Source organism: Astatotilapia calliptera, chromosome 20, assembly GCF_964374335.1.
Source record: "Astatotilapia calliptera chromosome 20, fAstCal68.1, whole genome shotgun sequence".
In the NCBI taxonomy this organism is placed as follows: Eukaryota; Metazoa; Chordata; class Actinopteri; order Cichliformes; family Cichlidae; genus Astatotilapia; species Astatotilapia calliptera.
The window spans coordinates 27,257,831-27,281,113 of record NC_137441.1 but is presented as its reverse complement, the minus strand read 5'-3'; the positions used below and the strand labels follow the sequence as shown (position 1 = coordinate 27,281,113).

General features: G+C 40.1%; 1 protein-coding gene across 5 annotated transcripts in view; it reads right to left on the bottom strand.

Annotated features, from left to right (window-relative positions):
• Nucleotides 1-23,283, bottom strand: part of mib2 (MIB E3 ubiquitin protein ligase 2) — a 36,053-nt gene that overhangs the window by 7,233 nt on the left and 5,537 nt on the right. For 3 of the 5 annotated variants that reach the window (XM_080294343.1, XM_026153258.2, XM_026153256.2), the window contains exons 2-13: nucleotides 15,937-16,335; nucleotides 14,725-14,896; nucleotides 8,952-9,058; nucleotides 7,419-7,613; nucleotides 7,005-7,147; nucleotides 6,532-6,639; nucleotides 6,335-6,439; nucleotides 5,563-5,725; nucleotides 4,842-4,975; nucleotides 3,296-3,444; nucleotides 2,687-2,843; nucleotides 1,834-1,988 (exon numbers count right to left, since the gene is read on the bottom strand). In XM_080294343.1, the coding sequence (XP_080150469.1) occupies nucleotides 1,834-1,988; nucleotides 2,687-2,843; nucleotides 3,296-3,444; nucleotides 4,842-4,975; nucleotides 5,563-5,725; nucleotides 6,335-6,439; nucleotides 6,532-6,639; nucleotides 7,005-7,147; nucleotides 7,419-7,613; nucleotides 8,952-9,058; nucleotides 14,725-14,896; nucleotides 15,937-16,159 (1,811 nt within the window). In that variant the 5' untranslated portion in view covers nucleotides 16,160-16,335. Of the gene's footprint in view, nucleotides 1-1,833; nucleotides 1,989-2,686; nucleotides 2,844-3,295; nucleotides 3,445-4,841; nucleotides 4,976-5,562; nucleotides 5,726-6,334; nucleotides 6,440-6,531; nucleotides 6,640-7,004; nucleotides 7,148-7,418; nucleotides 7,614-8,951; nucleotides 9,059-9,603; nucleotides 9,825-14,724; nucleotides 14,897-15,936; nucleotides 16,336-22,354; nucleotides 22,509-23,283 lie in introns of those variants that run through there. The other 2 variants (XM_026153257.2, XM_026153259.2) reach the window with 2 other exon arrangements.

The following is a 23,283-nucleotide window of genomic DNA, read 5'->3' as shown; positions in this document are numbered from 1 at the left end:
AAATTCCCAAAAGGTTGTTAAGGCCTCAAAGCAAATGTTCAGTCAGATTTGTTGCATTTAGGGAAACAGCAACCTTTTAAAAGTCACTTGAATCTTTAATGCAATATTTCTTTACCTTATCAAAATAATCCAATTTCCACCTAAAGAAAATACAGATTTATACATATAGAACTGCACTCAATCATTTCAAGCAATATATTGTTAATACTCCGGAAATTAATGAAGAAAAAAAAATCACACTACAGACCGTATTAAGCAACAGGCAACGCATTACTGAGAAGAATGATGATTGTTGACTTTTCCCTCTACCTTTACATGTTCCTGGAGGTGTGGAGAACAGAGGGAGATACCGGCACACCAACAAAAATCCAGGGAACATTTATATGAAACCCTATCATTGTGAGAAAACTCAGTTATCAACTGCATTTCTGTGTCAAGACTCAGCTTAAGATTAAGAACCTCCAGTGTTGATCAGCCTCAAACCAACAGACAGAAAATAATGGAGCCTTTGTGGCACGTACCACTGAGGCAACTTTGAAGGCTGGCCTTAAGCACTTCAGTGTTGAGTAAAATGGCTGAGCTGATCCTTTTCCAGCTTCCGAACGGTGTCACTTGTACCTCTTTCCCATCCGGACAGTGTCTGTGTTGGTGCAGAGCCGCTTTCAGAATGGGCTTGAATTTCGACAGCGTTGCAAAGTGAAGTTTATGTAACACAGTGTACAGTATCTTCTCTCTGTGCCTCTAAAACAGTGTTACACAGCAGTGACAAAGTCTACAGCCGAATCGTGACAGCTTTGCTGTGTTAATAAAGTCTTTCCTGGGAAAACATGTCTGGCTCATTGTTTAGCTTTTGTTTGGATTTTGGGAATTTTTACGCACTCATGAATCTCAAAACTGCATTGCTGAGAAATGACTAGACTGCATACAGTCCAGGGAAAAGAGAAATAAAAACAACTGAGTGTGTACAGAAAGAAGTGACGCAAAAGTAAATGTTGTTGCATTTTTGCCTCATATTGACAGTCAGCCTGCTGACAGCAGCAGAAGCTGTGTGGGAGATGAGATCTATCTGTAACAGATAGCGCTGAGAGAGCCGACCTTTGAATCCTTATTTGAACCCACAGAAGAGACCCACACATAAGCACACAAGCCTATACACGCACACTTCCAACGCTCACAGATACATGCATTTAAACTAACAATACACGGTGAAAAACTGAGCAAGGACTGAAAGCTGAATGACGCTAAAGGTTTTTTACTTTGCAGCTGAATTTGTTTGGTGTACATAAAGCTAGATTTGGGGAAACCAAAGCTTTTGATTGATTTTTCATCAACGTGGTGCGAGGTTTAATCCAGAACCAGTTTCCCAAATTCTGAAACATAGTATAGTATCATTAATTTGCTCAGCCCAAAGCAGAACCACTGCAAGAAATTCAGCAACGATTGGCACATGAAACCCACTATGATTTTCTTCCTAAAGAAACTACCCCAACTCCTGCCAGTAACAATAGTCAATAATAGTCTTTTATTGCTTTGGCACATTCAATTTTGTGATATTTTAAGGCACATGCCCAATACTTCTTAATCTCAAAGTGACAACTGCAAGACTACAAGGCAAAATCTTTTCAAAAGTCCTAAAATCCTCTAATGACACTAAATGGTAACCCCTAGAAACCCCAATTGCATGTTAGAGCTCAAGAAAATGCCTCAAGTGCCTAAAAAAACATTTAAAGTCAAAAAATCTTTTCCAACAAGTTTTGGGGATGTTTCCTAATTTCACTTCTGTGTATGACATGTGACTGCGCATGCAGATATGATTACGTCATCCCCACTCACAGTTTGTTTCCTTTGAGGGCAGCATGGTGCAGCAGGTTGAAGCCTCTGTGGTTCTGCTGGGTGAAATCAATGTTGGGCACCACGGACAGGATCTCAATGATATTGCGGAAATCTTTAGCAATGGCGTCGTGGAGCGGCGTGTCCCCATATGAATCCTGTTAAAGACAGGAAGCAAACAGGGTCAAACTAGCTTTTCAAATTCAGGGTTTTAAATATTTTCTTGAGACTTTAGAAAATAACATTGACATGGTCTATTAAACATCTTCTATACAAAATATTCCGGTGATCTGTCGACTGAACATGATTTCTGTTCACTACAATTTGTTGATCCAGGGAGGCAAAAGTTCCTGATTGCCTATATGCTTCCCCGCCTTTATGAAATGGTCAAAAAAAGCAGATGTACGCTCAGATCACGTGCACATTTATCACACGGAAACGCTGAAAAAACTCTGGGCTGGCATGTTTTTAGCTGAGTAGCCACACCATTGAAGCAGAAAAAAATAAATTAGGAAATTGTTGGCCTGGTTGCAGGCGTGTTAGACCATGTGAAAAATCCCCTATGGGCAGTATGACTGAAAGCCAGAGAAGATTACTTACTGGCTATCTAAACACTTACTCAAGGGTCTCTCTCCACCCCCCTAAACTGACTAGTTTGATAATTAATAATAAGCTCATTCACTCCTAACCAGTAACTGCACCAGAGTGAGTCAAATAGTTGAGTTAATTTAGTTCAAATAAAAGATAAGGAGTAAAAAGCAACACTGGAAAAACGATCAAGCATAAAAAAAACTAACATGTTGGATCATTTTTATTTATGGCTGGGGTCAGGACTGAGCACACAGCCACCTCTCACCTGGAGATTGACATCAGCAGAATGTTCAGTTAGCACCCGCACCACGTCAGTGAAGCCCTTGTTGACGGCGATGTGGAGCGCCGTGCACATAGAGTTGTTCAGGAGGTTGACATTTGCCCCCTTACTCAACAGCAGCCGCGCGATCTCCGCCTGATTACTGGACCAAAACAGACACAAATTAACCTGCACTTGATTGTTCACATTTCTGTAAACTATATTAATTCAAAACTAGGAGACAACAAATGAAAAGAAAAAGAAAAAGCTACCTGCATCTTCAAAAAGCCCAAGAGTTTCTTACCACGACACACAAATATCCCATCTGACTTTTTTATAATTTGGATTATATGAAATCTTTCCTGATCACATTAACGCAGGACGTTAACTGGGTGCCTTATTATGGTTATTATGCAACAGTTCAAGGCAGTCACTTCTGTGAACAGGTGATCACATTACAAGGAAAGGGATTAGCTTGAGCTCAAGTCATTTATCTGTCAGTCACAAGCTCCTGTTTTGGACTTGCAATATGCTAGTCTTTTCTTGTTTGTATTTGGCAAAATGTCTCTGTATATATATATATATATATATATTTATGTGTGTGTGTGTCCTTACCCAAAAGCAGTGTAGTGCAATGCCGTGTCTCCATCTTCATCTTTGACCTCAACTGAGCTGTTTGCCTGCAGCAGGGCCTTCACCACCTCCATGTGGCCTTGGTGAGCAGCAACCTGCAGCGCAGTCTTGCCTTGGTTCTTGATATCCACCTGCCATGGGCACACACATCGTTGCAGATTCATCAGAGCTGATGCTAGTCTGGACAATAACTGAGCTCAACACAGAGTGGTTGGAAATAATCTGCACATGAATAACAACCACACTCGTCATACACTTGAACACATAATCCACATAAGTAGTGTCGTCACAGCAGAGCTGAATGCAGAGATAAATATTTACTCCGACTTCACAGTGTGACTTTTTTTTCCTTTTTTCTTGAACAAAAGAAAAACATCTTAGGAAATTTCAAACATCAATTTAAGTAGTCTAGATCAACACTGAATGAAAAGTGAGTGCGACACAGCTACACTAACACACAGTGGCCAAACTGCAAGGTTTCAAAAGTATTTCGACACTTCGGTGTGTCACTGATGCACAAAAGGAGCCACATGTGACTCAGAGGTGTTTGAGGGATGCCATTTAGAGAAAAAACTCAATACGATAATGAGGTTGTAAAACCCACAGCCTATCTGAGGTCTATCTATAGCAGCTGGGTTTCCCAAAATGACCAGTTGGGTATTTTCTAAAAAAAAAAAAGCACATGTGAACAGGAAAACTTGAAAATTGCAAAAGACAGTGTAAACAATGAATCTCAGGTTTGACAGATGCCGAGAAAATCTGGTTCATGATGAAGACAAACTGCACACAGTGATGCACAGCAAGTCTAGAACCTCACTAAAACACAGGCAATGATCAAAGGGTGAAAAATGATGCCAACATTTTATTCTACTTTTAAACAACTGATCACTTATTGCTTTTTTTTACCCATATTGTTTGACAGCTTTTAGATTATGCCTTATTCTTCACCTGTAATCAGTTAGGAGTGACTTAAGCACTGTTACAAATACCTTCATAAAGAAAATATATTCTATATACAGCATGCCTGGATCAATCACTGATCTGTCCTTTCAAAACCAGTTTTACGTTCTGTCATTCAAACATGCAATTAATGCCTGGAATTATTTGATTCTTTGGCTAAGGTAGCCCATCTGGTTGTGTTGGAGATTTTTCCTCCAAACCATGGGGGAATTGTTGGTTTTCTCTATAATAATGTAAGGTCTCAGCCCTCTTGTGTGTGACCTGAAGATACATATGTCATGCTTTGGGGTTACATCAATAAATTATTGGACAGTGTTTCCACTGCCTGTGTCAGTGGGTGAGGGTGGAGGGGAAACCTTGTAAATCTGTTAACAAGTGAGTCCTATAGTTGAGTTTGAGTTGCATTTTTACATAATAGCACTGACAGACTGGAAAATGTCAGCCTATAATATTGCTGTATCTGGCTCAATAAGTCAATCAGACTTCAACCCAAGGCCTGGAGCCCTGATGTAAAGAGCTCTTGGAACAGACAGTGGACTGCAGCAAAGAGAAGGAGTGCTGCACTAACCTTGTCAGGATACTTCTGCACCAGCTCCCGCACCTTGCTGGCACTGCCATGCGCTGCCTCAATGACTAGCCGACTGGGATTGTCTTGCTCTGTGGACTGAGAGAGCAGCTTCTCCAGCACTGAGATGACAGTACCTGAACAGAGACAGAGTCAGAAAGAGAGGGAGAAGAGGAGGTGTAGGGGTAGGATGTGAAAAGGGAACAGAGGACAAAAGAATTACATTAGTTTTTTCCACTTCAATTCTAATGTCGCACAAGCCTTGCAAAAAAAAAAAAAAAAAAAATAAGCCATTCGAACTGGTTAACGAATGCTAGAATGAGTCAAAATGTCCCAGCATGCACTGGAATCTGACCACACACATTTGCAAACACACATCAGTCTGTTGTTAGCCTCCCATAATCTGAACTGAACACATAAACAGAGAAGATTTTGTCATGATTAAGAGACTGCTGAGAACTTGTGACATGATGACAAACGTGTCCACCTGCTGTCAAAGTGCAGGATCAGGAGATGCTACAGAGAAAATTTCAGAAAGAAGCATACTTTACACACTGCTGAAAAAAAACAAACAAACTTGATGCCACTGATGCCGCATGGATGAGAAAGGATGCGTAGCAAAGCTGAAATGAGGGAGAGTAGGGGGATAACTGAAAGCCTGCAGGAGATAAAGCTGGAGCTGGTGTGTTAGAGATGAGCCCCCTCTTCCCGGCAGAGGCCTTACTTCCAGATTCGTTGGGGTTCTCGGCCGTCATGAGGTTGGCATCCACCTCCACGGGTTGGGCTGAGAGGCACGCTGGGTTAAATGTCCATGTCTGGCCTCCAAATGCTACCCGTAGGTCACCATCTGCATATACTTTCAACACCTTGCCGACCTGGCCCAGCACCTATGAGAATAACACAATGAATAGGTGAGAAAGAATTGACAATGACAAATAAATGATCCTTACTAAACACCCATGTACAACCTAATTTTCATGAAGTAGGTCAGTCGTAATGTGATGACGTTAAACAACTGGATCCTTTACTTTTGCAAGTAGCACAGTAAACATTGTGCACATAAACAGGGAGAAACCTGAAACCCGGAATATAGAGAATGGAGTAAAAGGGCACTGGCATTTGCCAAAATGCATTGGAAAAGCATTAACTAACATCTAAAATGATGCCATGTTCCAACGTATCTGTATTAGTAAACAATACACAGCAAACTGACACATAAATCCTGACTAGGATATTCGCTGGCTACAGCGGAAGCCATGGAAAACTGGCTGTTGCCCCCGGAGGGTAAATCAACAGATTAGCTGGGTTGCTGGACTAAGTTATGAAACACTGGGTTCAAGTCAAAGTCATTCTTCAAAGCGATCATTACTTCACCAATTTATGTGACTCAAGTCTTCACTTCTGCACACAAGGTGAGGATTTTCAATCCAATTCTGAAAAACCACAGTAAGTTAGCATTAGGAGGCTACGAATATTATCAGGTAAAATGAGCATACAGGAGTCATGCTGTCTGTCCATTCTCCATGGCCAGCCTGCAGTCTCTTCACGCTCTCCATGTCCTCCAATACTCTCACTAATTCCCCAACTCCAAACGTGTTCACCTAAGGGGGAAAAAAAGCAGCCGAAGTCTAAACAAAGCAATTTAGCTGTAATAAACTGTGATATTAAAATAACAAAATAAGTAACGCAGTACCTTGGTGAGTGCCCCAGGATGGAAAGTCCAGCGGATATTGTTGCTGTACTGGACTCTGACATCTCCTCGGTCAGTGATTCTGTGAACCGTCCCAATCCGGCAAATGTACTGCAAACACAAATATGCTATTTAACCCTGGGTCTTCCTCTACATGGCTGTGACCTTAATGTCCCTTTTAGCAGCTGTGATATGAGAGTTGGATGCTCCATTTCTTTCTCCTCTGTTGCAACCTCCATCTGAGCCACTTATATAAATCTTCTGTATGCTGTGTTCTAGAGCCACGTGCATTTGAGGACATGTTTGTGTAAAACATGAAGCAGTTCATATGGTTACAATGGAAACCTGCTGGAAAAACCCAAGGAAGAGCACTATGTACGTCTGTATTGTATTAGAACTCAATAGGGAGTTATTTAAAGCTGCCTATAGTCAACCGGTATTATGTTTTTACTTTTTCTAGCGGAAGGCATTTGTACCTCTGCCATTTTGGGGTTCCATCCTCCGTGGCCCTCCTGCATCTGCCGTAGGATGTCTACCTCCAACAGACATTTGACCTTGTCACCCTGCTGGAAAGAATGGCCGTCTGCACTCTCCTGACGCTGCAGCTCTGCGTGCTCTCCTGGATGAACAGGTGTCAGCGTCAACAAACAGAAACTGACTCGAATTTTTTTTCCTAAGCTAATGATAAAAATAGCTTGGGTTTAAAGCCAGTATGTAATCAGTTTCTCAGTGTTACAGTATTACAATGCCACACAGAAGTACTGATAAGCACTGATATACGACATACAAGACATAAGTTGTTTACATCAAGTTAAATCAAGTTTCTGAGCCACTAAATAACTTTAAACTTTCTAAGGAATGCATACTTGAATAAAGAAAGTCTGTCTTACCAAGTTTTGGTAGGTGATCTTTGTAATAGAAGCCTCCCTGGCCATCTGTCACATATTTCAGGTCTACCTTGCCCTTGTGGCCCATTCGGTAAACATTAGTGGTGCCATTAGACCAGGTGACACTGGCCACGCTGCGACCAGACTCGTTGTCCCAGCCACGAATGTCCACTACCTTCCCAACCTTACCCTCCCCACCTACACACACACACACACAAAAGTGCAGAAACAAACACAGATATAATGCAAGAAACACCAGTGCATCAGTTTATGGGAAAAATGGGAAACAAATGCAGTGAAAAGAAAACAAGCTCAATAAAAGAAGGAAAGGTGGTTAGTTAGACGACCGTGGTGTGATGCAATGATCAAAAAATAAATAAATAAACATGAGTGCAAACAAAGTGAGAGACAAACATTTCATTGTAGGGGCTGCCAAGTATCACAGACATTCATTATGATTTTCTACAATCACCGTCAAACACCTGACAATTTCCTCTTTTTGATTTGAGTGAAACCAAAGGACCAAATAATCAAACAATAAACACAAACCACATTATTAATGCACGTGTTGTGTCACAGGATAATTTCAGATCCATACATCCAGCTGTATGATGTAAATAAATCCTTGCTATGCCATTTAAGTCATCAAGCTGCTTCAGCGCCTAAACACACCAACTAAACCAGTGACCTGTAAGACAACACGGTAGGCTGGGAAGACACTGAGCATGCTCAGTGTGTCTTTTATGCACTTAGAGCATACACCATTTAGGCCTGATGAGTGACTTAACCGAACCCCAGGGCACTGATTTCAAAGGCACCAAAAGGACATTTTGACTCATTCTCCTTAGAAAGAAAAGGGAGCGTTGCTATTCTCACAACCCTGGACCAAAAAAAAAAAAAAGAAGAAGTCTAAGGACACGTTGCCATTCTCTATTTCTTTAAAGGGAACGTTTACAGACTTGAATTTAGCCCATCGATGTGGAAGATTACTTTGAATTAAGATTTTAACTAAACATCAGCCAGCGTAGGCTGTTTGGATCTGAAAAAAAAAAGAACATGCAACAGCGAAGTCAGTATACAGTATATGACAGAGTTAAACTTCAGCCATTCGTGGAGGCAATAAAACACAATTCAATGTCTCATATATTCTTAACTCTCTACTTTATCTAAACTAATCTTTTTTATCTAAACTATGACCACAGACTTCAGGTGCAGGGTCTTTCTCAGTTTATGCCACTACACAATGATGGAAAAGAAAAGGCAAACATTCAAACAACGAGGACTCAACTGGGACTCTCAGAGACGCAAACAGTCAGGCACATCTGTGAGACAGACTTATATGAGTCACCCGCAAAATAAGTACACACAGACACATGCTAACACAACATCTTACAGGTTAATGAGTTGTGAGGTTACAATGTTATTATGGGCTGTTGATGGTAAAACACTTTGAAGAGGAACATTTCCACACTCAAGCATGCACAGAGTTTGCTGAGTTGCCAGGTTATTGGTATCATTAGCCCACACATCACTCACCATCTTGGTTGCCCCAGTCCCAGTCTGGTCCACGAACCACTTTAACCCCCTGGAAGATTCCTTTGAGGATGATTCGTGGGAGGTTCTGCCTCGGTGCCAGGCTCACCCTGTGACAAGAGCATGAAGACGCAGCTGAACAAACAATCATAGAAAATGCTGAAGGGTGCTAAGAAACCCCAAAACCTTCTCCAAATATGCACATTAGAAGTTCTAAAAATTAAAAATTAACTCTCTTACATATTTGTAAGAGTTTGGAATTAGTGGCAAGGCAAGTAAGAAAAAAATGTAACACTTGCAGCCAATACATTTACTCGTGACAAGAAAACATTTGAAGTTACACAAGATATGACAGTGCAATAAAGAACACATCTGCCTGACATATCAAACAAATGCTACTCAAGGCTGTCTGTTCTGAGAAATGATATCTTACTTAGCAAAGGCCATTTTGTAAAAGGAATTCAAGGACTGTGAATAGCTATGCTTAATAACACACACACACACACACACACACACACACACACACACACACACACACACACACACACACACACACACACACACACACTATTAAAGCCACAATATTCTCAACACCATTAACCTTGAACACAATCTGACATAGGTGAGCTAGCCGTATCTACAAAATCAAACATACTTTATGGTAAAAATTTGATCAGATCTTGGTGCAAAAGAGCTGCCTATTCCCATACTTCTCGACGAGATCAAAGCCCAGCTTCCTTTCCAAGCAAACAGCTAATGGGATAAACTCCAAATCATATTAAATCCAGTGTGTTGAAAAGAAAAAAGAGCCTTGTGAGAGCCGTCATCCTCAGGGAGTCTCATAGAGACTCTCGTGCTGGGGTTTCGCTCAAAGTTAGGCTTGACTAACTTCACCCCCATCGCTAGCCAGATTTTCAGGATCCCATATGTGCCACAGCAGAAAATAGCAGTGCATTTTCCTCTTAAAGCTAACCAACAGTGAGTGTGGTCTGAGCTTAGACAGGTCTGTGCCGAGAATGATGTGTATCTGAGCACAGAGCTTTCAGCCTAATCCTAGACAGCAGAGCTATCAGAAAGCAGGGCACCACAGGGCAAATCATAGACAGTGCACGTGCTAGCATCCAGTACTATGTGCATCTAGATAGTTATGCACATGCATATACAACTTCAAACCATGAAGCTGCTAATAACAAATGCCCATTTCCTGATGGCACCATTCAGATTTAGTTTAGAAAGACTGGACAAACTTAAGTATCATGAGCACCTCTACTTATGACAACAATAAGTCAGCTCATTAAGACAAACAAACCTATTATGAAAACATGACCCATGGTTTTTTGAGAGCAGAGAAGATATAAACTGACAGATGTCCCCGTTTTCATGGACAGTGAAACACACGACCTCAGTGTTTCACATGTTTGTTTTTTTCAGTACAGCTTCTCTTTCAAGGGATCAAGATTTCTAATCCAGCTTGACCAAATGTCAGCGCTGCTCACAGACAAGATGAGGATCAGGGTAAGAGACCTAAACCTACTGACACAAAAGCTGGATCAACAGTCATCCAAGCAATAGCCTTTGGTATTAAAGCAGTGTAATACACACAAGGATCTACCAAGCAAAGAGAAGTCACATCTGTCAGAAAGACAAAGCTAAACTACGTGTATGTGAAAATACCAGGAGTGTGTCATGCAAATGCATTCAGAGCTTGTATCTCAAAGCAAGTTTAAAATGTCTGTCTTGTTTGCATTTAGAGCCTTTAATGTGTGAGTTGCCCCTTTACAACTGTAAAAACAGCATTAGGTTCCAGACTTATTGGTGATATCTTTAGAAATAACATGTTTTGTCATTATCTAGTACGATACTTGTTTTAATCCATACTTCACCTAGTAACGTACTAATCTTAACACATTTGAGGAGCGTTTTAAACGCTATTTTGATAAGACTGGAAAGAAAAAAAAAAATCATTACACATAGTGCTTAGATCCCTAACAAAAAAATGAGAAGGAGAGACAGCTATTTTTCCACCAGGGCTACAACTCTATTCAGTTCTGTCTGGAAGAGGGAAAGCAGCAGAAATCCCTGCAGGACAATAATGAGGATAGTTTGGTTGTAGCTTAAACATGAACACACAGCAGAAAACTGAGAAGTCAGGTGGGGCGGTGAAGGATTAGGCACTGATTTGACCCAATAGGTTCGCATGTGTGGTGCTTGCGTTGGGAGAGCCGATTAACCAGCTGCATACCGACCATCTCCTCGTAAACATATGGCACGGACATATGCTGCTGTGAGCATGTAAACACATGCCTCTTTGTACCATGTAACATATGAATCGTAACTAAATGCAGGACTCGGCAGGCTTTTCAGCGCATTCGGTACATTGCAAAATTATTCCAAAACAACAGCCAGAGGCTAATAACGACCAGGCTTCATGGCTTGTGAGCATAAAACTTCGCCCTGACTCGCTCCACATCTGAGACCTGTTAAAACATGTCTTCAAGGAAGTTGAAAATGTTAACATGCTAATCCTCACAGCTGAGAATGGTAACCATGCTAATCCAGCTAAATCTGTGTAATTACAATGGAACACTCATGTACAGTACATCCGGCTCAGCTCTCACACCACGTTTGTGACGCCGCTATTATATTGTCAGCATTCTGCAGCCGTTTATTACGCTGACCACCGATTGTCCCCTCAGGCCTCCGATAAGGTTTCTGCCAACGGTATGACAGTAAACTACAAATAGATCAAGCTTGCTTAAGTTGCATTTAAAGCCTTGCACATGTTTGACCCACATGAAAGGAGTCCCTCTTAACTAGCCCGAGCCCCAACTTGAGCTTCCTAACATAAATCACAGCTGGCACTGCATGAAGTCACAAACATTATGAAGGCAAGTTAAATTTGTCCTTCCAGGCAAATATCAGTGTGTCCCATGACTGCCAGATTATAAATTCATCTTTTGAAATGCTGTCAGTGAAATATGGGTCAGTGTGGTCCGGAAATAAAGAAGTGCTGTGTGTCTGGCATCACATATTGTCGGCTGCTCTTCTACTTCATTCATTGGATGAGAAAAGAAGTGACTTTCATGTGATGATCTTCCAAATCTGTATCAGTGAGAGACAACAATTGCAATTTAATTTTTCCTCCGATTATACAAATCTCCCTTTGATAAGACTCCAAGATATAAATAGATAGCATTATAATGATATGAGAGAAAAACTGTTACTTATATCAAATGATTAAATGATCTTGGTTGTCTTGTATAATTTGCATTCACTACACTGGCTGTGTGCTGACATTATGAGTAAGCTTGCACTGACCAAAAAGACTCCTCTATAAAAATGCTTCTGACATACATAAACAAAAGTTATTTCTAACTTCAAATCCAACCCAATTTATCACCACTGTGAAAAACACAACTGAATAACAAACAATAACATCTCAAAATTTGTTTTCTAAAAGCTAAAATTTCACTTTAAGGGGGCAGGGCATAATTATAAGCCAGTACATAGTTTTCAGAAGTTAAAGGAATGACTGGAATATTTATTGGGGCAACATAAATATATCTTGTAGTCAAACAACTGAAAATATGTTGAGTCACACTGAAGTTCACCGCCATCGAGAACAATACGTGGAACATTGTGCACTCACTCGCTGTGAGAGCCGTCAATGATAAACACCGAACCACTCAAAAGACAAAGAGCTTCGACCGGTTGGAGATTTCATCCACATCGTGACAGGATAAGGTTGGCTGACTCTGATAGGCATCAATATACCATTTGTATTTTTGATTCTTTAAAAGTCATCTCCCTGAGAGCCAGAATTGAGAGAGGCTCATTGTGTTATCACTCCATTCAAAAAGGTTGCAGAAAAGAGCTACAATTTCTAAATCTCATTCATATTATAGAGCCTAGTATTTATGAAAGGCCATTTCAAACATCTTTCAAATGGAGATATTAATCCCACAACATCCTATTTTAGTCTTTGAAATCTCTGTATTTTAAGATTCTGTATTTCTATTCTTCTACACCGCTTTAAATTAGCATCTACGTAATGTGCCATGATCTCAAAGAACCCACACATAAAAGGTTTCTACAGTATAAATAGTAACTAACAACAATGCAAAACTGTAACATTTAGGTTGACGAATCGCAAATGCTACTTACATTTACTAGCTCAAACAATTTAAAGGTGTTTCTCGTCTCAATAAAGTACAGCCTTATTTTCGGCTTTCTAAGTTTAGCCTTGTCTCACTTTGATGTTATGCACCCTGTATGAGATTGCAGCAATGCCTGTTTGGTAGATTTTAATAACAAAGGCAGGTTGCTACTTGAAATATATCACTACTATATATTTCCTAAAATCATTATCTTTGTTAATGTGTCTAAAGAAATCCCCAACTCAATGAAATAAAAAAAATGAACTGTCAGTGAGTATTAGTATTTACTTGCCCAGTACTGACAAAAGGAAGGCGCTGATGTTTTAACCCACATGGAGGTTCACAGAAAGGTTTTTATTCTGTTATCTCAATGCTGTTCACAGCTGAGCCAAACAAAATTTTGACCTTAATGAAAATCAATAGTTTTGGGGAGAAACTGAGGAAGGAAAAGAAATGAGTTCCAGCTGGTGTCAGAATGCTAAATGATTACTGCAAAGGCCAGATTTCACTCAGATGTGCAATTGATGTGCTGCTCCGGTACCATACCACCTATCCATAGCAGACGAGTACAGACCTGACCAAAATCTAAAATTCCACTTTATTAACAATACGTCTCATATTTAATTAATTAAAACAGGATTTCACAGATCAATGCAGGAAAAATCAAGCTGCACATTCATAAGCAAAGGTGTAAGAATGCATCTGTTCATCCCATTTTAAAATAATGTGCTGATTGTGAGACTTAATATTTTTTTATTTTTTTTTTAAAGGGTTTTAATAGAAATCAAGATTACCAAATTCTTGGGCCAAAAAAAAAAAAAAAAAAAAAAAAAAAAAAAAACAAACTTTTGAGAGGAAGCCATTTGTAAGAAGCCATGATTCATGCACCTATTCTGAGCATTTTTCGGGCAACAGACTCAGAGGAATTAAATGGAACTGTGTTGGACCTGGACGGGACTAAACTATAGAAGAAATCTGGGTCATACATATCACCTCGTTAAAATGAGAACAGGCCATCCAGCTGACATTCAGACAGTGCCTGGAGCAGTTTGGAGCTCTACTGTGAACTGATGCAGAAGAGTGAATTCTGAAGGGAGAACTCACTCCAGTAAATCTGGATACGTAGGACACTTGGAATCAGCTCACTAAACATTTATCCCCAGCAAGGAGGCGTGCAGTTTGCACGATGCCCACTTTTATACCACAGGTGTCTTGTGATGACATTCGTTAGAGTTCGTGCGGGACCAGCCATGCTCTGCTGAGGTCATTAGAATTGTGGCTGTGACACATCCATTTTTTAATGGTTGTGTCACCCTCAAATACTAACATCTTAACACATAGCACTGTAGACTAACTACAGCCGCAGCCAAAGCCCAAACAATAACAATAACAATAACGCTGAGGTACAACATCACAATCACAAGCAATAGTGGCCGCATGATGTTGTTCAGAAGACTCCAACCAGACCTACAGGAATGTATGAATTCCAGATTAAGATTAAGATTTGAGGAAGCCATTATGAGGCCAACACAATTTGAAAACAGCAAAGTAGCAAAGACACCATCATTAGAATTAAATAAGGATCAGCTGTGCTGGAGAGCGAGCAGAGTTGTACTCACGGCTGGGAGTGTGCTGTCTCGTAACGCTCGAAAGCGTGGCTCAGGTCATGCTTGTTGTTCATGTAACACTGGGTGCACAGGTCGTAATCGAAGCACACCTTGCACTTCCATCGCATTCCCATGATTCCATGCTTCTTGCAGCTGTCACAGATGATATTGGAATGACGCACCCCTGGAGTGGAAAGTGAGATGTTGAGTGGGCACAACAGGCTTGATGTTTCTTTTTGTATTTTTGTTACAAAGAAACATATGTTTTGACAGAACATGTCATAACCTTCACAGCAAAGAGGACACTACCATTCATTCCCCCGTGTCTAAGTCAGTGAAACGTTTAAGGCATACGTCACATCCTTGATGATGTTACTTATTGCAGAGGGTAACATCATGAGATGTGCAAAAACTGAGGCACAAACAGCATGTGCCTCAGGCCCCCCACCCCCTTGGCTCCTCATCTCTTCTCCTCCTCTTCTTTCGCTCCATTAATTGAAGGGCAAGTTTTGTGAGGCAGAAAAATGTTGCTTGAAATGGAGCAAAAATGCTAATGAGTCCTGCATTAATGTGTGTGTCATTCAAGTTCAAAACTGAGCTGGATGGCTGATGGCTGAAGATAAGAGATGACTTACTGTACCCCGCTTTCTTTAAATGGGCCAAGTAAAGGCTACGTTCACAAAAATACAAAGTGTGTAAAGAGAATGTGTGTAAAAATAAATAAATAAATAAATAAAAAATACTACATGGATCAACTACATGGATCCATTTTTCACTTTTTATCAGAGCCTTTCAAGCTAGTGCTCGGCTTTAAAAATGCTGAATTATCAGGATAAGATCGAGTTCAAGCATTTACATAATTATAAAACAAATCCTGATCAAATGGTTTTTTTTTTATTTAAAAGAAGTATTAGGATTATAATAACACTATAATTCGTAGCAAACAATAACTACCTACACAAATTTGAACCTATTAAAAGCTTGGAAAGTAATCTAACCAAAGGCAACATTTTATTTTGAAGGCGCTCTTGAACATCAAAGCTTCTAGCATTTTCCTAAGCTGGAAAAAGCAGAAATAACCATTTTAACTATGAATTACTGAAAGGACTGAAAACAATACAATAGCATAGTATCGTTTGGTATAATAACAAAACTACAATCACACTGGTGCCATGACTCAAAAGTTTCACAGCAGTTTCATATGACTCTAATGTAATCGCTTACCAATCTGAGCGTTATCATAAAGCAGCAGGTCATAGGCACCCTGGTAGCCAGTACGGTAGTTGGTTCTCGTGCCGCTGTCCCACTGCACCACCACCGTCTTGTCTGGAGTTGTAGTGCTGCCCTGACGCCCGATCTCCACCACAGTACCCACATGGCCCTCACCATCATCTTGGTTTCCCCATTTCCAGTCCAGGCCGCGCACAACACGCATGCCTACCTCCATGCTGCCTCTTTTGGGGCCTGGCCGACAGGCTGAGGGCAACGTCTGAGGCCTGGCAACGCTGTCACGTCCGCTGCTGCTGCGCCTCCGGGGCTTCTGAGGTGCAGAGCCGGCTCGTGCCGATGGTACTGCTGGTAAGGACGGCACAAGGGTTGTTTCCGGGAACAGATCAGGGGTGACTGAAGGAAAAAAAGGATAAAAAGCATTGAAAGAGCAGTCACAGTAAAATGCTCCAAGTACAAAAGAAGTTGATACATTCCACTCCTGCACCAGTGTGTTTTACTACATGTCTATCAGTGTTTGCTTGGGGACTTGAATAGCAGCATGCCATACGTCCTATTAATTTCTTAGCAGTGTTTTACTCTTAGTGGTGGATCATTCACTGGAGGTCTTGCTGTGCATGATGGCACACTTGTGGAGAAAGCAGCTGGACATCAATGCTATGCCCTCCTGCGCTAATCAAGCCCTGGCCGGATATGTGCACATGTACACACACACACACACACTTAATTCCTTAGCAGGACAACATATTGGCCTCATTCTTGTCCTGAACGTCAACTCATAAGACTGAGCTAGTAATCATGGGGCAAAAACTGAAAACACATAAGGTGAGATCTCTGAAACAAACAAAACAGGCATCTTTTAAGTGACATAAACAAAGTTACAATTTAACAATGAACAAAACTCTGAGTTTATGTAATTGCTAATGAGATAAGTATTTTGTCTCACAAAGACTGGCGCTACTGGTCCAGATACGATCAGGAGTTAAGCCATCAAGTTGAACTTCCTTATACGGGGGTTTCTTAAACACAGAGTTAATCACAAGAAGAATCTTACCCACACTCCCCTAGCCTGGGCTTGTTGTCATATTCTTCATGAACAAGTGAACACTAAGCTATAACAGCAAAAAAATCAAATGCAAAAAAAAAAAAAAAAAAAATCTCACAGTATTCCTCAGTAAGTAGGGAGTAATCTGCCTAAATCTCCTTAATTAAAAAGAAACAAACTTTTGCCGTAGGCGAATAAATTAATTTAGGTTGTTTTTTCAAAAGAAACCAAAAAGATTAAATTTTGTCTGAAGGAGAAAACATTTCACACAGCTGACTGAGTACACCAGTGGTTTAAACTGATGCTGCTGGGTGTTGGAGACTACAACTACAAGTAAAAGGAAGTGGCATTTACAGTAAGGGAAAGCTTGAGTCAGCAGCACAGAAAGAAACTTCTGCTGGAGACCATGATCATCAGCACACATCTAATTACATCCATTAATCACATGTGGCACATCAGATCTACTCTTTTATACACCACATCATTACATCTCCATCACAATTTAAAGTATTCCTTGTTTATTAAAGCAATGCTATTTAAATATAGTGTGTCTCAAATAATTACCAGGTCCTTTCCTACAACATGCAATTCAATAAAGAAGAATTTGAAGATGTCATATCTTCAGTTCTTTGGAAGTACACATTCTTTTGGTTGCCATTATTCACTGTAAAGCCAGGCTTATACACACACACACACACGCGCACACACACACACACACACACACACACACACACGGCCTGCCTCCACATACAGCACTACCAAAGAGGCCTCTTGTCTTGCTGTAATGGAGAGGAAGGAAATTTACTTAGACAATGCAGGCATTGTAACTTGATTGCTTTGGATTTCCAGGAATACCAGTGAGACAACAGCCCTGGACTTACCAATAATGGTGGTAGACCCTAAATCAGTCATTATTTTATACCCCTACAGTTACTGACACAAACAGAGACACTAGTAACAGCAGTCACTAGTAGTGACTGGTTAAACTGGAAGTCAGAACAATAAACAACGCAATAACAGCTTATCTGTGGCATATCAGGCATGATATCTGACGACAATCTCTAAAAGATGATGTGGGTAGTCCATAACTTCCCTGTTCAAAGAAACTATTATTTTAAATTAAGCAGATGATGAGATTTAAGCTTTTTCTATGAACAGCTCAAACAGAGAAAAAATAAATAAATAAATGATCTTTAAATCCACAAGTCTGTGCATATTTGTGGGGAAAAAATCCTTAAACTTTCCAAATACCCTCCATTATTTGTTCATGTTTACACCCAACATGTCTTTTAATATTGAGCCTAATAATACACCCATAGTGTTTATTAAAAGATAAACAAAAACCTTTATATAAGAGGGCGGACAGATGTTTGTAAGAAGCTGAGATTACACTTGCACGCTTATTGAGATTACAATGTCATTTAGGTGGTGACTGCTTAAGCATAAAACATATGGGATGTAGGGGATAAAAGGAGGAAAAGCAGGCTGCTTATACTCCATTTTCTGTCCAACGTGACAGCTTAGCCTCTTTTGTGCACTGAAACAACATCCCAGTTATCTAATATTTCAGCGTGCACAGAGAGGAGCTGTGAGGGGCAGTGGACAGCCTTCATGAAGCTTCCCAGCATTCTGCACATGGATGCAAGTAAGAAAAGTGCTGGACGACAACACAATCCTAACTTATTCAGAGCAACAGAGTCAAACTGAAACCCTGGAGGTCAGTATATTTATACCACAGTTAAATCTGCAGTGAAGCTGAGTAAAGAAAAAGCAGTCAGCTGTCTTAGCATTCAGTGTTAGAAGCTCTGTATAATAATAATAATAAAAATACCAACCTATCACCTACATTTAAAACTGTTCTGCTATCCACACATACCCCCCCCCCCCCTCCTCCAATACCACCCACTCCACAGCCCCCTCAGTGTTCCAGAGAACCCAGCGTGACTACTGATATCTTATCATTATTAAATAGTGCAGTACTGAGAAGTAGACTAAAACATAGTGGATTCGCTGGATCGCTTTACCTACGCAACTGGGTCATTTCCAGTTTCACAATTTAGTGCTGAGGAAGGTGGTGTTTTTGCCTGTGGAAAAGCTTCATGAAGATATGCACAGTGTGCACAAACGGTGAACACACAGCTAAAAGCTGTACTTGGCAAACATAATTAATAAAATATCGCCATATTCTTTAATCCCAAAGTATTTTTTTTTCTTTTATGTTGGCAGACGGTAGCTTCCAGCCTTCTTCTCAACACACCAACTGCAAAAAAAAAAAAAAGATCACAGAATCCCAACATCTTAGGCAACAAAGCTGCTGTTTAAGAATCCTGAAAATAAGAGTGAATCCTGTTGAAAACGAATCACCAGCCCTCAAGTGAAGAGCACACTTTTACCTCATGGAAACATTTCAGAAAACGGTGACTACCACCTTATGCTTGACAGCAAAGCGGTACGGATGTAAAAACAATTCAGCATGCTCTTCTATTAACAGCTTCATGCAACTTCAACTTTAAAATTTACTCTATGTTTTCATGTATTACTACATCTCATATGTAATGTTGCAAGGCAAATACAAGACCGTGCCAACAGACTTAATGATGAAATTTACTGTCAGACTTTACTACTTCATTAGTTCTCCACCAGCCAAAATTCTGCTCAGGGACATACAGACAACAGCAATTAGTAGTTGCACAGTACCAATACTGTGTTTACATTTATAGACATATTTTTTAAAAATCACCCACAAATACATTTAAATAAATACCAGACAGACAGTTCTTTCAAACCTAATCAGCGCCTGTAGTGTCGTTTATGATAACAGCAAAAAAAAAAAGGAGTGAGCTCATGGCATGACTTTATGCATAATGTAGGACAGAACAATAAGCTTCTCAATGGTGGTCTAGGTTTGAGAACACACAAAAGATTGTAGCCACAGTCTACGAGTTTTACAAAGCATTACAACCAATAACAATGTGAGATATTCTGAATCATAGTTTCCAGATGTCAAACTCTGGAGTGTCACCACATTTCGACAACTGCAAGCGTATATCTAATTAGAGCGAACAGGTGCAGGTGCAGCATGAGCTCTTTTATTCCAGAGGTCGGCTCTCCAGCGCGCATTCCTTGTACGTCTCTCTATGAGAGGCGGGGGTGAAGGCAGTCATGACAAGGCTACCTGTGTTGCTGAAATGTCACTGCCAATCTGCGACAGAGGGCTAAGACGGCCTGGATTACAGATCTCTGCCTGCAACAACAGATGGCCTAGCTTCCGTCATACACGCTGCTGAGGGCCAATCTGGGAGAGTAAGGTCCGTCACACAAACAACAGGCAGACATGCCAAAATTACACACAGCAAAAACAAACACACACATTTAAAAAAAAAAGTAACAAAAAGAAAAACAAAAAAAAACAAAGAAAAAATCCTCATTGAATTATTATGTGTAGCAGCTGATCACAAAGCAAACAGCAACACTATGTCTAATTTATTTGTGCATGTATGTTGTTTGTAAAAGTAACTCAATGCTAATAGCACCCTTAATTGATTTCTTTATCTCATACAATAAATACAGAAGTTGCAAAGAAGAAAGATGTATATATTACTCACTGGTGATATTTCTTCTGCTAAAAATAGGAAATGCTAGTCAGTTCTTCTGTATTTGTACCATTTTTATTAACTTATTGTTTACTGAAATAAAGTTAAATGCAATACAGCATAAAAAAATTAAATAGGAGAAATGATACTGATAGATACTCTGAGATTTTTTGCTGTTTGTGAATATTAACATTCACCTAAATGTATCATTAAATGAAGTGCAGCTGGGAGCAGGCAGCGATGGTCATAAATCGCACTGAAAAATAGTCCATGATTAGAGAAGCATTTCAGAATCAGTATAAATAGTAAACACATGTCCCCACTTTAACTTAAACAAAGACTGTTACATAATCTTCAGAGATGTAGGCCCACAGCCTGATAAGCTATCTGAAGACATCGATGAAGCAGATACTACATATTTACACTTCTTTATCCAACCATCAGAAAGACCCAGTCCTGCCCTCTACTCACTGAGCAGCTTCAAAATGGAAAATGAGTCAGGAGTATTATTATTGGCAGAGCCAGCACCATCAGATACGTGCTACTGTGCAAAGCTGCAAAGGCCCAGTTTGGCTGCGCGCCCAGAGACACATGTTCAAATTGGCTTATATCCTCGATTTCATTTCTAATAACAAGAGCCCGTTTGCCTGTACTGATATTCCTTTCATCACTGTCACCGGACCAAAATGCTTACCAAAGTGTAATCTATACACAAGAGTTTAATATCAGCTTTAATATCAGAAGTGAGTAAAAGCCTGCTGGAACTAGTTTACGTCAGAAACATCTGGAGGCCAGAGGAGTTGCGGGAAAATCAATAAGGACCGTGAGTAAATAATACCTGTACAAAAAGATTTCTCCAGCTTAGGTGTCGAGATTAAAAGAGAACTCTCAGTTCACCGTTTCAGGTTTCTGCTTGCCCTAGCTTACTTGACATAATCAAATGAGAGCAGGTCATATAGACTTAACAGATACACCAATCTCACAGCCTCGCTACAGATATGAGATATAATATTGCTCATTTTCTTCTAACAGCATTTCCTGACCACTGCGGGCTTCCTCAGAAGGACAACGATCCTTGCTACACAGCAAAAACAGATCTGCAGCAGAGTGCGAAACACTACAAAGAGCACAAGGTGTTGATCCAGACTGACTGAGCATCCACAACAACAAGCCCAACCCACAAAAGACCCCAGCCCAAAATGAACAGGATCCATTATTGTTTGAAAATGTTTAGTTTTACAGAGGGCATATGCCTCAACAAACAGATACTAAAAGTAAGTATTTCCTCTATATTTATACATTTAATCATTTCAGCTGTACATTTTTTTAAAGGTGTAGTTTTTATTTTAATTTTAGGTAACTAAATGTTTTTAGTTACCGGTCTTCACTCATCACTATTCTCCTTGTGGCAGTCACACAGGACATTACCTAAGGTCCTGTATCCATCCCCTCATATGTCAGAGCTATCGCCCTGCACAAGAGGAGCCCACTATATTATATTATTAGGCAGGCGATTTTAATATTGTGGCTCATCTGTGAAGATCTTCAGTTCCACAATTCCAATATATGATGACCATGCACCTCTTAAAACAAATTCACACTAAACTCTTTGTTCAAAAGCATACTTAGAAAGCTTAATGGCTACAGCTTGACTCTCACAGACGTTTCCAGATAAGAAAACTTCAACCCTAGAAACTTTTATAAAAGACATCAAAAAACTCTATGACAGCACTGTACTAATCATATTATACCGCACGATAATGATAGTCATACTCACTTCCCATGATCTTTAGTCCACTTTTGAACATGTCAGCAGCTGTAGGATTCCAGTTTGCTGTGACACCTCAAGCTTCAACTACTTTTATCCAGGATCTACTAGCAAGACCATGTGAAAGCTCCAGTCACCCCACTACCCCACCTTTCTAGCACAGTCTCAGTATTTGGTTTGCTGTGAACTTTGATCTTTGTTTTGGAACATGCAGTTTCTCTCTCTCTCCCTCTTTTTTTTTGGGACAGATGACAGATGTTGCTCAAGAACTACATGCGCCTGACGCCTTATCTGGGGTGAAAAACATACTGATTCGGTAAAGAAATAACTTAAAAAACAAACAGTGCAAATCCCACAAGAAGACTGTTTTTTTTAGGTAAACACATTACTTTGTGCTATAATGAGCACTGTCACATCAGAGGTACGCGAAAGCTTTGATCAGTTCATGTGTTTGCCAAGGGTGATCTTTCATACAATGAGCTGAACTCACACAAGTGCAAGTCCAATCAGGGCCGGCATAGACCTTAAATACATCATTTTAAAAGTCAATAGAGAGTCACATGTGACTACTTGCATTTGATAATTTGATTTTGTATTAATGTCACCTACAAAAACAGGGGGACATTAAGTCTTACCCACTGGCTATACCTGGCTCGCTCCATTCTCGTCTTAAAAGCTAAAAATCTATGCAGTATTCTCCGCATCACAAAAATCCTCTCTAAAAGAGTCTACTTATTCGACATTTTTGACAGCACTCCCTACAGCTCTGTAGTCATTGCCTATACTAATACTGTTGAAGAACTGTGATTGGCTTCCCTGTAACTAAAATTAAAATTACTTACTCAACGTTGACACCTCATACTGAGATTATTGCAAGATCATTGCATCTGCAGGTCAGGACAAACATTTTTCGTATTGTGATTGTCACCCAGCTGTTA